This window comes from Typopeltis vanoorti, chromosome 23 (assembly GCF_054136105.1).
Source record: "Typopeltis vanoorti isolate ZY-2024b chromosome 23, IOZ_Tvanoo_1.0, whole genome shotgun sequence".
NCBI lineage: Eukaryota > Metazoa > Arthropoda > Arachnida > Uropygi > Thelyphonidae > Typopeltis > Typopeltis vanoorti.
Genome location: NC_143571.1, coordinates 57,065,044 through 57,080,992, shown reverse-complemented (window position 1 = coordinate 57,080,992; position 15,949 = coordinate 57,065,044). Strand labels below are relative to the sequence as shown.

Genomic DNA, 15,949 nt, shown 5'->3' with positions numbered 1-15,949 from the left:
TATGTATTGAAAAAGTACTGAAACTTATAGAATACTGTAAGTTTCAGTTACAAGCATTACCTGTGTTGTTCAGAAAGGAAAACACAGATAATCTTGAGAAGGAAAAATTGATGTTTCACATATCTGGTGTGCTATATCTAGTATAGTGGCATTGTACATCAGGCTATTGTGCATGCTTTATGTAAATATAGCTATGTAATGCTTTATGTATCCTCTGTCCAACAAAAATATACTTTTACTTTCCTGAATGTCCAAACTGCACTGGTGTAAACTTATTTTTGATTAAATCGTAGGTTTTGAACAAATTGTCCACTTCAGTAAAGATCATCATCAAATTCTTGACATTACCCTCAAGGGCTGTACAGGATATGATAGTACCACACGAAAAACTTACATCATTACTAACTTCCTACCTACAGTTTTCCTTCAAATCAATCTGTTACCTGTCAAGACTCCAACATTATCAGATCTTATATTTCTATCTTCTAAGTCACTTTTTACTATATCAGTCCACCTATATCTTGGTCTTCCTCTGGTTTTTTTCCTGCCAACCTGGCAGAGAACAATTGCTTTGCTAATCTTTCCTCTCCCATTCTGTTTAAGTGACCATACCACCTGAGATTAGCTCTGCTAACGCATTCCTGGATGCCAACAATGTAGAGTTCTTTCCTGATATCCTCGTTTTTAATATGATATTGCCATTGATGCCATATGTGTGTGGCCCTAATCTTTCTCAGGATTCTCATATCTGCAGGCTGTAGTCTTTGGTCAAGTGTTTTACTTGTGATCCAGCCCTCAGATCCATAAGTTAAAATTGGCTTGAATACTCTCTTATATATAGCTAATTTGGTGGTTTGGCTAATATCCTTTATTCCATATAAATTTATTCAGTTGACTTCCTGCCATACCAGCTTTCTTGATTCTGTTGTCTATTTCCATATTTAATTTACCATCTTCACTAAAAATCATGCCTAAGTAGTTAAAATATTTTACCTGTTCTGTAGGTTCTCCATTCACAATGCATATAAGCATTGTGAATGGAGAACCTACAGGCAGAAGGATTGATATTTTCAATGCTTCTGCCTATTTTCATTCTCTTGTTATTGCTAACCTCCATACCATATCTATTACAACAGTTATTCAATTTAGTCAGAGAATCTTGCAGACTTGTAGCGGATTTATTTAGAAGTATAACATCATCCACTGAAAGCAAAGAGCTTAGGTTAACATCTCCAATTTTGATATCAGGTTTTATACTACTTGCCTTCATAATGTGATCCATATAAATAATGAATAACAGAGGGGATAATGTACATCCTTGTTTGACACCAGATTTAACATTACTGCCGACTTACTACTGAAATTGAGACTAAGTATTGCTTGATATAATGTTTCATTGACACCATACAACTGCCATGCAACTTTTACTTGCATGAATGTCCAAACAGCACTGGTGTAAACTTTTGTTTTGCTGAGATGTTCTTCTGTAATGCAATCTCAGGGCCATTTCTCTTCAGTTGAATACCATTTACAGTCAAGTGCTATGTAGGATATCAAGACCCATTAAGGTTTGTTCAACTGATGCGAGTTAGCTAGTTTCATATGGAGGTAGTAGGAATTTTCATTCTGCAAAAGTGACAAAACATACAAAGTACACATGCACTTAAAGGCATTATAAAGTAGAAATTATGATTTAATAACTTTTTGTTAAATTGTAAGGCATATTTTTACAGTTTTTTTTTTTTTTTTGTTAAGTATGCAGCGTTGCATCATCTCTGATCCGATGATGAGGTAACTGCATTATCTCTCAGTTCTCACTATGCAGAGATGAACAGTTAGTAATTTGTGCCGGATGTTGAGTGGTTAAATCTTGTGTCAGTTATTATATTTCATTTGAGGTATCACTGCTCTTTTCTGTATAACTTCCTTGGTGTTTTAATGCAGCAGATAAACATAATTTTTTTTAGGGTAAGACAGTTACAGAAATATTACAAGCCAAGGCACTCTTTCCATGGAAAGCAAAAAAGGATAATCATTTAACATTCAACAAAGGTGATGTTATAACTGTAAAAGAGCAACAAGACATGTGGTGGTTTGGAGAATTTCAGGGAAAGGTATGCATTTTTCTACTACAGTTTTTATATTTTTGTATTAAGATATTAGAATTTCAAAAAAAAAAAAAAAGAAATGTTTTATAGATAAATATGAATCCTAAATGTACAGTAAGCTATCTAACTACAGTAGTAATATTTAAGTTATCTGACTGTAGTGGGAAATCAGTTTTCTGATTGGGTAATTGAAGGGTCAAACTGAAAATATAGTTAAATGGTGCTTCACCAGAAGTTTGTACACATTAGCCCATTTCAAGAGTTAGTTAATTGCTGGTTTGTTTATTTGAAAATTGGATAATTGAGAGATCACTCTACTTATTATTTATAAATGAAAACAACCTCTATATTGGATCATGTGTTCAGAAGTTTCTCTCTTTAGCATCATTTTCAGACATGTATCTTCAAAAGGTACAAGCAATTTAGTCTTGGTCTTTTCTTTCTTTCAGATTCATCTGCTGATAGATTATTCATCAGCTCTAATTTTCCTGCTTTATAAGATAGTTTGACTGCATCATTTCATTCATTTTTTAGCCTGTGGGGTCTCTTTGTTGTTTTGCAATATTTTGTCTGCCACCCTGTTTGTTTAATTAAATACCCATATTTTAAGTATCTCTCTCTTTACATGTTCTATATTAAATGTTTAGTTGTTGTTTTTTTCCTATTAATTTTCCATTGAATATTCTAATAGTATTCAATGTAGTTTTACTGTTGATTTAATTTTCTTATTTTGATAGTAAATTATTTATTATTACCACATCTCTATGTAGTCAAAAGACTCATTATGGGAAGTCCTACCATCTCTGCACTTACAACATTCTCAGAACAATGCATTCCAAACACTCGCCACTCTCTAACAGTAATGATCCCTTACCAACTTATGTCTCATTCATATCCCCCTCCCAATTCTTGTATTCACTAGACAAATCTATGCACAATTATTCATCCATGTAAGATATTTAATCCTGTCTGTCCAGGACTTTATTTCAACAATTTGGACATTGCAACATGATGTTACTGTCTTGAGTAATTCAGCTTGTTCTTGGTTTTCTTCATCTTGTACCATGAATTTTGCTATTTATATTCATGAACTGTCATTTTCTATATGAAAAACATCCTGCCCACTGCAACCTTTTGAATTTGATTATACTAGATACTGCAAGTTCTTTATAGAGTTACTAATTATATATTTGGTTTTATCCTTTATCCAAGTGTAAGCAAACAAAGTTTGCACCTGAAGTACTTTCAGGACTGGGAAACTCGTGGTAAAGGTGGTATAAGTTCCCATCACTTGCCTTAGTATCTCCCAAAAGCACATCTCCTTGCAGACATGTATAATGCTATGCATTAAGGAAAGGTCCTCTGCCCAGACTGGTTTTGACCTTTATTGAGGTCTCATCAGTGGGAACCAGACCCAGAGGTGATGATACTAAGTTGGAAGTAATGCAACTGCTAAATCAACTCATACTTTTTTTTATGTACTGTTTGTCTGCCCCCATATACAGACTACTCAAATGTCACCCACACCAGTTTATAAGATTAAAACTAATTACCCAATGGCAGTCATCATGGCAGGATGCACTTACAAACAAATTGAACGAGATTAAGCATTGGCAGTCAACTCAATGTAGAAACTGAAGAGAGACAAACTAGTTCTTGCTAGGCTCTGCATAGGTCACAGTCATATTACATGTTCTTATTCACCAGGAATCAGTCTTGTCTCCAGCTCTCTTCAATGTTTATATATCAGACTTACCTTCTACAGATTCATGTATGATGATGACCTAGCCATCATTAGTCATAAGTCTATTTTTGACAAAGTGGAGAAATTCCTTGACAGTGACCTAATATAACTGGAAAAGTATTTCAACTCCTAGTATCTAAGACCTAATCCAGCAAAAAATGTCTCATCTATATTCCACCTGCTCAATTCTGAAGACGACACACACTAAATTTTAATTTCTGTAATAAAGTCATAAACCATGAAGATTACCCAAAATATCTAGGAGTCATCCTAGACAGAAGTCCATATAACAACTGGGAAATAAGATTGAAACTAGAAACAATATTATCTCTAAACTGACTGGGAATCCAGAGCCCACACTTAGAGTGTCTGCCCTGGCTCTGGTCTTCAACAGCAGAGTACTGTGGTCTGGTCTGGAGTAGGAGTATTCACGCCAATTTAATAGATATAAAGCGGAATGAAACCCTGCATATTATCTTAGGTAATCTGAAATGCACTCCTCTACCATGGCTTCCTGTCCTAACAAATGTCACCCACACCAGATCTTAGAAGACAGACTTCAACTTTAAAAAAATATAAAAAAACTCAAATCTGATCCTCTACAACTGATATCAAATATACTAAACAATCTGCCACAAATCCAACTCAGATCACATACTCCCTTTTGGTCTGAGGGACAGTTATTGGAAATCCACAACTTTACTCCTGAGGGATGAATGGAGGAATCGTTGGAACAATTCTAACATTGCCAAATGATCACTCATTGAAGGTCCCTGTTCTGAGCCTTCTGGGTTTGATCTACCATGCAAACAGTAGTCCTCCCTAAAAAGGATTAGGATAGGCCATGGAAGATGTAAATATCTACTTCATAGATGGAAAATTGCCAATCAGCCAAATTGTGAATGCTCTGCAGACCATATCTCGGGGGGGGCAGAACTACATCGGGCTACAGAGCAGAGCATTCATAATTTGGCTGATTGGTAAATTTATTTTGACTTTGTAGTAAATTTACATTTACTACAAAGCAATTTAAAACTTGCTTTGTAGTAAATGTAAATAGCCCTGGATTTAGAGAAAGATGTTGAAAGTTTATTTTTTACTAGGTTAAACTATAATAAATTTAGTTTAATCCTTTATCCCAGTGAGAGCAAAACAAAGTTTGCACCTGAAAATATCTTCAGGACTGAATTTAGTGTTGTACTATCTTACCTGGGTAAGTAGTGTTGCACTACTTACCCAGGTAAGATAGTACAACACTAAATTCAGTCCTGAAGATATTTTCAGGTGCAAACTTTGTTTTGCTCTCACTGGGATAAAGGATTAAACTAAATTTATTGTAAATAGCCCTATTTTGCTATATTGGATGAATAAATAAATTTTCTTATCCACCTATGTGTGAATAATGCAACACATATCTCCCCATTTGTCATGTTATGGTGGAGTGACTTCACACAAAAAAGAAATGAAATCTTAATATGGCCATGCCATATACTCAGGCAGATCTTATCAGACTCAGATATTTTGCATGAAGTTGTTAACTTTTTATGAAGAATTAATTTATATAAACACATTTGATTATGAATTTTATTTTGTGTGTAGATACTGCATTGCTTAATTTAATTTTTTAAATTTGCTTTTTACTCATAATGTGTTTTTGACTAATTCATCTCTTTATTACTATTTATTATTACTACCTTGTGTACAGCTGTAACCTTTGGTTTGGCTCAATATGACTTTACTGTTCTTGTAATAACCACCTAAAACATCCAGTCCTTTTTAAGGAAGGACAGGATGTAGGCTTGTTTCCATGCAGTTGGATAGATACCAAACAAGCAAAATAGCAGAATAAGTGATATACAATGGTTGCTCAAATTTTGAGCACAATAATCATCATCATCAAAGACCTCCAGGGAGTTAAGGACTTAGTGGGAGGCTATAAATCACCCAAACCAGCTGTCATACTTTCCCTTAAATTCATTCACACTACATGCACTCACTACATCTAAAGGCAAACTATTCCACTCACCTGCTCTGTGTAAGAAAAACTTAGCTCTTATCCCTTTCTTGACTGTGAACAAACTTACCTTCCATGGATGTCCCCATTTTCTTTCCCCACCTTCCATCTAACAAAAAATTTCATAAGGCGCTATCCTATAATACCCATTCAAATGTTTATAGACCTTTATCATATCACCCCCTCTTTTTCCTGTTAACCAGAGTCTTTAATCCACATACTCGCAATCTGTCCTCATAATCTAAATCCTATAATCCGGATATAATCTTTTGTAACTCTTCTTTGCACCCTTTCCACAGCTTCTTTATCCATTTGGAATCTGGGAGACCAAATCTGCACACGGTAATCCAGGTGTGGTCTTATCAAAGCCTTACAAAGAGGCAAAATGACTTTCTTATCCTTACATTTCAAGGTTTGCTTCAACATCACAATTATCCTCTGAGTTGTATTTGCAACTTTTGCTACGTGACTTTTGAACTTCAAATTCCTATCCACTAATATGCCAAGATCCCTTGCCTCCTCAGTTTCTTGTAGCATAACTCTGCTAATATAATATGCCACTGGAAATCTAATCATGCCGAAGTGCATAACTACACGTACTAACATTAAACTGGCAGTCATTTTCGATTGTCCAAATTTCCAACCTATACAAATCATTTTGTAAATATTGAATATCGGTAGCATCCCTGATTGCCATGCCTTTCTTCACATCATCGGCAAACAGTTGCACATCTGATATTGGATCCTGCCTGATGTCATTAATATATAGAATGAACAATAATGGCCCAAGGACTAAACCCTGAGGTACACCACTGGTCACTCTAAATCTGGCAGATTCACACTCACTGTATACCACTTTTAGATATCTATCTGTCAACCATCCCCTGATCGAAGTCAAGAGTTTATATTCCAATCCCATATTCTCCAGTTTATGCAATAGCCTTTTGTGTGGTATCCTATCAAATGCCTTAAAAAAATCCAACATTATCGTAGTGAATCCATTCCCTTTATCCAACTCGCCATAACGTTGTTATAAAATATGAGCAAATTGCTAAAACATGACCTTCCTTAGTAAACCCATGCTGCTCCTTGTAGAGTATATCTTGTGTATCTACCCATTTCTGGATGCGAGTTCTTACCAACTTTTCCAAAATCTTCACTATCACACCAGAGATACTGATAGGTTGGTAGTTAGACACATCAGTTTTTTTTTGCACCACTCTTGTACAATGGAACTATCACACATTTGTTCCATTCTTGTGTATCATTCTTAAGCTAAGACTCAAGTTATACAAACATGTAAAAGGCCAGCCAATTTGGCTGGACATTCCTTTAGCAAACAGGCTAATATTCCATCTGTCCCTGTAAACAAATTCTTATCCAGGTTATGCAACAGCTGTTCAACCTCATTTTCATGAACCTCTAACTCTTCATCCAATTTAGCAGTAGCACTGTACACCATGTTACATACACTTGGTTGATATATCTTAGCAAAGTGAGCACTCATTAATTGAATAATCTCATTAACTTCCGACACTCAAGTACCATCTGCATTCAATAAAGTTATTCTTTCATATTCATTCTTTCTTTCTTTTGCTTGTGGCATAACAACAAAATTCTTTTGAATTTTATCATTACATGAATTATATCATTCATTCTGTTCAAATTAATAGATTAATTTATTAATCTAAAAATTAATTTGAATCTGTAGCAAAATCCAAGTATGCTGTTTTACTTGGATTTTGCTGTATCAGAAAGTCTTTCAATATTTTAACATTTTGATTTACATTTTATTTATTTTGTTTGTTCACAAGAGATACTCGTATGTGTGTAAAAATAAATAAATGACATTTATTTTGAAATGTTTACAGCCCTACCAGGAACTGAAATATAGTTTACTTTTTGTATGATATTCTCTTGGTGTGAAATTGAATGTTTCACAGGGAATATTTCTGGTTTCATTATCCAGATTCTGTTATTTTATTTCATTATTATTATTATTATTATTATTATTATTACGGGTATCTCCATGGAGTCAGTAGACTCATCGCGGGAGACCCAAACTAGCAAAACAATATCTGTCATATCTCTTCTTGAATTCATTTACAGATGAAGAGCTCACAACAAAGTCAGGCAATGAATTCCACTCATTCACCACCCTCCAGGCAAAAAACCTTGTTCTGACACCTTTGTTAACCACACTCTTCTTTAATTTCCAGAGATGACCTCTTGTTCTTCCATCACTATCACACAGCTGAAACATTTCCCCTGCATCAATCCTATAAAAACCTTTTAGTAATTTGAATGTTTCTATCATATCCCCTCTTCTTCGCCTATCAGCCAATCTCTGCAATCCACAAGCTCTCAATCTATCAATGTAGGGAGCATTTTTTATATCACTCACCAACTTGGTCACTCTTCTCTGAACCCTCTCCACAGCCTCCTCATCTCCAAGGAATCCAGGTGACCAGACCTGAGCACAGTAATCCAAATGTGGAAGTATCAATGCTTTATAAAGGGGAATAATAACCTCTTTATCTCTGGATGTCAGTGTGTTCCTCAACAACCAAGTAATCCTATGTGCAATCTTGGACACCTTAGCAATGTGTCCTCTGAACTTCATCTCCTTATCTACCAATACCCCTAAGTCCCTAGCCTCATCAATCTCTTGGAGTACCTTTCCATCTATGTAGTACACAGCTGGTAATCTTTTAATCCCAAAATGCAAGACTTTACACTTTTCCACATTGAACTGACATCCATTTTCTTTTGCCCATTTTACCAGCTTATTTAAATCCTCCTGCAAACTTTCAACATCAGCTTGATTTTTTATTGCACTACACAACTTTGCATCATCAGCAAACAACTGAATATCTCCCTTTAAGCCGTTTCCTATATCATTTATATACAAATTAAACAACATTGGCCCAAGCACAGAGCCCTGAGGCACACCACTGGTCACCTGCCTCATTCTGGACTCGGCTCCTCCATACACCACCTTATGGTATCTCTCCCTGAGCCATTCTCCTATCCATATCACCAATTTAATATCCATTCCCATCTGCTCCAATTTGCGTAACAGTGTTCTATGGGGTATCCTGTCAAAAGCCTTAGCAAAATCCAGAAGTACCACTGTGTAGCCAGTTCCTTTGTCCAACTCTGATGTTATTCTATTATGGATAGTTAATAGATTGCTAAGGCAGGATCTACCTTTAACAAAACCATGTTGGCCTCTATAGAGTATCATATCCTGATCCACCCATTCTTGAATTTTGTCTTTAACCAACTTTTCCAATACTTTTACCACTACTCCTGAGATGGTGATTGGTCTGTAATTCAATACTGCAGTTTTAGAGCCACCCTTATGCAAAGGAACCACTTTGCCTAACTTCCACTCCCTAGGGACCATACCAGAGTTCAAACTTAAATTAAATATCCAGGTAAGATGGGTTGACAATTCATTTGCACATTCACGCAACACCCGAGCTGATATTCCATCTAAGCCTACCGCAGTGTTTGCATTTAAGTTTCGCAATATATTTAATACCTCTGATTCTTTAGCTTCAATTGTCACATTAGGTATTGCTATAGGTATAGAGATATCCTCACTTGGGTGATAGACTTTTGAGAAGTGATCACTCAGTAACTCGACTATTACATCTGATTTTGTCACCTCAATACCATCAGCACCCACTAAGGTTATCCTTCCGAAGTTATTCTTCCTCTTACTTGCCACATAGCGGAAGAACTCTTTGGGATTACCCTTGATCTCTTTGGCTAAGGTCTTCTCATAATCTGATTTAGCTTTTCTTACTATGCTGGTAACCTTCCTAGCTTGAGCCTTGTACTGCTCATGGGTGTCCTGATCGCCCTTCTCCTTGTAAATTCTCCATAACATTTTCTTTTTTTGTAGTTCAAGCTTGATACTACTGCTCATCCATCTAATGCCTGCCTTGTTTGACCTCCTGACCATGGGGACACAATCTGATATTGCTTTCCTCAGATACCCACTGATTTTATCCCAAGCTCTGCTAACATCTTTCCCTTGCAATATGTTCTGCCATGGGATGGCTGCAAGCTCACTCCGAAGCTTGTTATAATTGCCTAACCTGTAGTTTCGTACATACCCCTTCTTAATAGAAAAATCCACAGATTTTGCAACCTCCCAAGTCAATACCACATGATCGCTTTCACCAACTGGAGGTAACGAGGTCACCTTACTTATGCATATAACCTCTGAACCAATAACCAGGTCCAACACTCTCACACCACGTGTCCCTTCAGTTACGTGCTGTTTCTCTTTGAGAAACTGAAGCAAGTGCTTCTAAAACCAGACTATTTTTTTGTAGTGTGATTGTTCTAGGCACTGTCTTCTTTTCTTTCTGAGCCTGGTATCAGTCGTTTAATGAATAGCAAATGGTTGAAATTCTCATTTTTGCAAACAATATCATGTTATACAGACTACCTATATAGTCCTTGTGTACTTTGAATATATAATAGCTTCACTTCTAATATAAGGTATTAAGTCTTCAAAATTGTTTTGTTTTCATTTTCATTATGTTTTTGCAGTTATGCTTTTATTACAGCACTGATGACATTTTTTATCATAAGTGTGAAGATCATTTTTAGAAAGCGAGATTTTGCTGAGTAAACTTCAGTCTTTTTCTACAGAAAAAAAAAAAATCTAATGGGGACAAGTGGGAGAACAAGGTGTTTAATGTTTCAGCCCACCTCATTTAAAAATTCTTGAACATTGCAGGCAAAGTGACAAGTATCCATCTTGCTGAAAGACTGTTCTATTAATGTCCCAGTGTGTCATTTGAACTAAAAGATAATTCTGCAGCATGTTTAAATAACTCTTAATCGTTCACAACAGTTCTTTTTAAAAAAATGGACCAGTTATGCATAATTTTTCTAGAGTAATCTCCAGGAAAATCATGCATAGCTAGCCCATTCACTAGAGGAGTCTTTCATGTGCCCAAACAACTTCTTGCAGTTTTTCTGCAGATACAATTATTCTGTTAACCTTGCTGTCAATGTGAAATGTTGTTTAATTTCTAAATAATAAATTGTAAACAAATGAGGCATTATTTTCACCTTCATGATATAAACTATTGCAGAAATTTTGTCAATCCTGCATGGTAGTCTTCTGCCAACATTTTGTGGACTTGAATCATGTAATGTTGCTTTGAAAATTTCATGAACTGTTACTCTAAGAAGACCTAGTTCCAATAAAGCCTGTTTTAACTGGTTGTCATAGACTGTTTCTAAAGGTTGCTCTACAGACAACACAGTCTTATTGTTTATGTCCCCACTCTTCTAATTGGTGGCTATTCATTATTAGAACCAGTTTCTTTTAATTTTTTCATTCAGTTTATAACTGAATTTCTGTATGGCATTTTCCTTGTCATGATGTCTTAAAATTTCTTCTGAAAGCCAATACAGACTTTGAGTCAGCTGGCAAAAAAACACAATTGACAATTCCTTCATTTGAAGTCATTTGGTAGTATAGTATAGGTTTTATTAACTTGAATAAGCTAAAGAAATTAGAGCAAATGAATAATTAACAAGTTTATTTAAACAATGAATAAATTCCCTCAGTTATATTTTGCAGATGGTTTATCTCATATACAAAGAAAGTTATTAAAAATACAAACTGCACAAGGATTTCATAGCCACCCTGATAACAAATCATTTCTGTATATGCCATATAAAAAAACTAGTTTTGAGCATTTTTTCTTTAAAAAATTTCCTTAGTGTTGCTGCTGCTGCTTGTCATTTCTGAAATAAACTGTCTTAGAAATACTAGTTAATTTTTCTGCTGTAGCAAAAGGCTACAACAGAGAGGATTATTTCAGAAAAACTGGAATTACTCACTCCTACTACTAATGAAAAAGAACTTATCCCAGAAGACATTAAAGAAATTTGTTTCATTTTCATCCATTTAATAGATTAACAGGCATTCTAAACAGAAATGCTGATATTTCTTTCTTAAGCTAATACAATATTTTTGTCAAAATGAATTCTACTTAAACATATCTCAAGACTGCAATTTCCTGATTTCCTAATTTATAGTAATCACAGCTTCAGTTTTATTATCTTATTATAAAGATGAAATAAGAAATTATTATTATCTCATAATAAATAAAATCTCTTACACTTTCCTTGGGGCGGGGGGCCATTTAAAAAAAAAAGTGCTGTTAGTACTTCATTGGTGAAGCTGTGCTTCAGGAAGTGAATAAGATTAGGGATCTTGGGGTGATGATTGAGAGCAGACTAAAGTTCTGAGAGGTGGATTTCGAATGTTTTTTGCAAGACATTTTATTGCAAAAAAAAAAAGTGCATTAACATATTGGGATAAGGAAGTGCTGGTGCACTGTATAAGGCATTGGCCAAATCTCACTTAGACTGTTGTACTTAAATTTGTCACCTAGTTTTCATTGTGATGTGAAAACACTAGAGAGGATCTCAAGAGGAATGACCAAAGTAATTTCAAGGCTCTGGAATGTTGGTTGTGCAGAGCAGATATAACAGACTGTAGATTGCAGAGTTTGTTGGATAGGAAGAAAAGAGCTGATATGATATGTAGTTATTCAAGTTAGTGAGAGGATTTTATTAGATTAATGGAGAGGGGAAGAATGAGAGACCATCCCTGAAAGCTGTATATCAATATAGAAGGTTGTATAGAGGAGTAGATTTTTTACATGGAGAGTGGCACGCGTTGCCAGAATGCGTTGTAAGACATGTTGCTAGTTAGGACACCTCCCAATGACTGCTGATTCCATGGAGGTTAATGTAATAATAATAAGAATAATATTACACGGATGTTCAGCAATTTTTTTTAAGGGTGTGGGAAGATTTATCTGACTATATCAAATTACAGATATTTTAAATTATAGTCTATTTTCAGACTACTCACAGGAGAATTTAAAATATTTCACTTTGGAAATGTGCCTATGCAGTTTCTAGTGTAAAACAATAGTAAAAGTATAGACATACAAAAATGCTGCATAATATCAAAACTAGCATTAAATGTAGTTCTTTGCAAATATACATATTTCTTCATGGAATGTGGTCTTTTCAGAACTAAATTTTGCTCTCAATGTTTTTTAGTTGCATATTAACATGTGGTTTAGCTGATATGTACCAATTTATTTCATAACTGTTTATTTCAGCGTGCAATAACTAATTCTAGAAAACGAGAAGAGATAACATTATAAATTGTTAAATAATGAAATAAATAAAGAAAACCCACATGTATATAATTGCAAACATTCTGTGAAGCGATTCATAACAGTGCTTATGAATAAGCAAATAAAATTTAAATAGAACAAACTTATTTAAATTCTGGACATATATGATTAAATTATATACAATTGTTGTACGAATGCTTTATGATCTTCAATACAATTCTTCAAGAACAAAAAAAAAAAATGATCGATGTTGCTTTTCCGTGCTGATACAATATAAGCATTAAATTTTCCTCGTCCCATCAGTGTGCCTTCCCCCCCCCACACACACACACCACTTTTTTTTTTTTTTATCAGAACTCCAATATTGTCAAATCTTATTCTTATACAGTTGCACCCTGAGTTATGTAACATGCGACTTACGTAAATTCGCAGTTACGTAATAAATCTACTAGCACATATGAACACGTTTGTGGCTTTCAGCAGGTGTGTCTTTTACAGCCTTATGGCAGTACAGTAGTAGATGTCTCACGCAGTTAGCTCAATCACTTGTTATCACTGCTAGTTTCGTTATTTTTTTACCCTTAAAATGAATGCAAATGCAAAACCGAATGCGCTGGTAATAAATCTAAAAAGCAAAGGTCTGCAATTGCTTTAGAAGAAAAGTTGAAAATAATTCCTATGTATGAATGCGGGAAAATTCTATCAACAATAGCTCGGGAAATAAATCAACCTATTTTGACAGTGAATACAATAGCGAATGATAAAGTTCACATTGTTGAAAGCATTAAAGGTGTGGTAGTGTTGAAGGGCACAATTATTACCAAGAAGAGGCTGGGCCTGATATCAGAGGTGGAGAAATTGTTGTCTCACTAGATCAATGATCTGACACAGAAGTGGATGCCATTAAGTTTACTGATTATCCAGGAGAAGGCTATGTCCTTATATAAGGATTTAAAAGAGCAGGCTGGCATCACAGATGCAGAGAGTACATTTAAAGCTAGTGCTGGATGGTTCGAATGATTCAAGAAACGTAGAAATCTGCACAGTATCAAAATCACGGGTGAGGCAGCAAGTGCAGATACACACGCAGCAAGTCGATTTCCCAAACTTCTGGCAGAAATAATTGAGGGTGGGGGATATTTGCCTAAGCAAATATTTAATGTCGATGAAACTGCCCTGTTTTGGAAGAAGATGCCAGCATGGACATTTATTGCAAAAGAGGAAAAATGTATGAATTTTATTTGAAAAGTGAATATTTCAGTTTGTTTTTATATTATTTTATATTATGTATTTTTCATACTTTCATATTTACAGTATGTATATTATTCAAATGTAGTTGATAAATTTTTTTTTTAATCACCCCAAAAATGGAAAATATCTAATTAATGGCAAAAAAAATTAATGTAAGACAGTAGTATTGAACGGTATTGAGTAGCCATTGAACATTTTATTGTATGTATGTAATTTACAAATTTGACTTACGTAAAATTCAAGTTCCGTAAAGGTTTATGGAGCGCATTACTTACGTAATTCGGGGTGTAACTGTATTTTGGTCTTTAACTGCATCCAAGTATATCTAGGTATTCATTTTCCTGTGGGTCTTTTCCTACTATCCTGTTATCAAATATCTGTTTTGCTAACCTTTCTGTTTAAGTTAGCATACCACATCAGATTATATCTGCTCACACATTCTTGAATGCTCCAATGTCAAGTTCTTTCCTAATGTCTTCATTTTTAATATGATTATGCCATTAATGCTGTTTCACCCAATAATTTGTTTCAACACTCTGATATCTGTAATAAATTTAGTTTAATCCTTTATCCAAGTGTAAGCAAACAAAGTTTGTGCCTGAAGTATCTTCAGGACTGAGGCAACTCGTGATAAAGGTGGACCAAGCTCCATGACTTCTCCATTACTTCTGCCTTAGTATCACCACCTCTGGGTCTGGTTCCCACTGACGAGACCTCATGCATAGCATTATACATGTCCACAAGGAGATGTGCTTTGCATTATTTTTTTTTTATTTCATGTGATGATACTGCGTTCCCCCTTTTTACGGGAGTTCACAGTACCATCTAGTCCCCCCCCAAATTTTATCCGGGCTCTGGAACCAGCACAGGCTGATGAATCAGACCTATGGCTGGGTCAGTATTCCTGACTGTAATTCGTGTGTCCTCAGACCGGTTTGCCTGCTTGCAGGATGAAAAACGCCAGATGAACTGGCAGAAAAAAACCCTGCTGTCCACGCCCAAGACCGGCTAACTTGGTTATGGCTGAGGAAGATCCTTAAGCTCCTCACATCGAACCTAGGACACTCCTTCCCCAGGCATATGGTTGCAAAGCGCAAAGCCACTAGGCTAACCGTGTGGACCTTTGCATTATGGGAGATACTAAGACAAGGAGTGATGAGAGCTTGGTCCACCTTTGCCACGAGTTGCCTCAGTCCTGAAGATACTTCAGGCGCAAACTTTGTTTGCTTACACTTAGATAAAGGACTAAACTAAATTTATTATAGTCTAACCAAGTGGGAAAAAACTTCCAACACTCTGATATCTGCTGTCTCTAGTTTTTAATCAACTGCTTTATTTCTAACTCAACTCATAGATCAATAAGTTAAAATTGGTTTAAACACTATTATATACTCCAAGTTTTATGCTTTTGTTAATTTGATTGCAAGACCATTGCCTCACTTGGTGTGACTAGAAAGGACCAGCTTTTCATTTTTTTTATGAACTACAGGTTTACAACCTTTTTGTGAGTACAACACACCCACAAATTGTTTCCCATTTCAAATATTCTGATGATCTTGTATCCTGAACCAGCATGAAGATGCACTAATCCCCAATAACATAGTAAGACTGTTCTTATTTCTTATGCTTTCTCTTGTGA

At 35.3% G+C, this 15,949-nt stretch overlaps 1 protein-coding gene across 6 annotated transcripts in view; it reads left to right on the top strand.

Annotated features, from left to right (window-relative positions):
• Window positions 1-15,949, top strand: part of LOC150093872 (intersectin-1-like) — a 510,882-nt gene that overhangs the window by 372,518 nt on the left and 122,415 nt on the right. For all 6 annotated transcript variants that reach the window (XM_090413144.1, XM_090413145.1, XM_090413148.1 and 3 more), the window contains one exon: window positions 1,968-2,114. In XM_090413144.1, coding sequence (XP_090269270.1) covers window positions 1,968-2,114 — 147 coding nt within the window. The remainder of the gene's footprint in view (window positions 1-1,967; window positions 2,115-15,949) is intronic.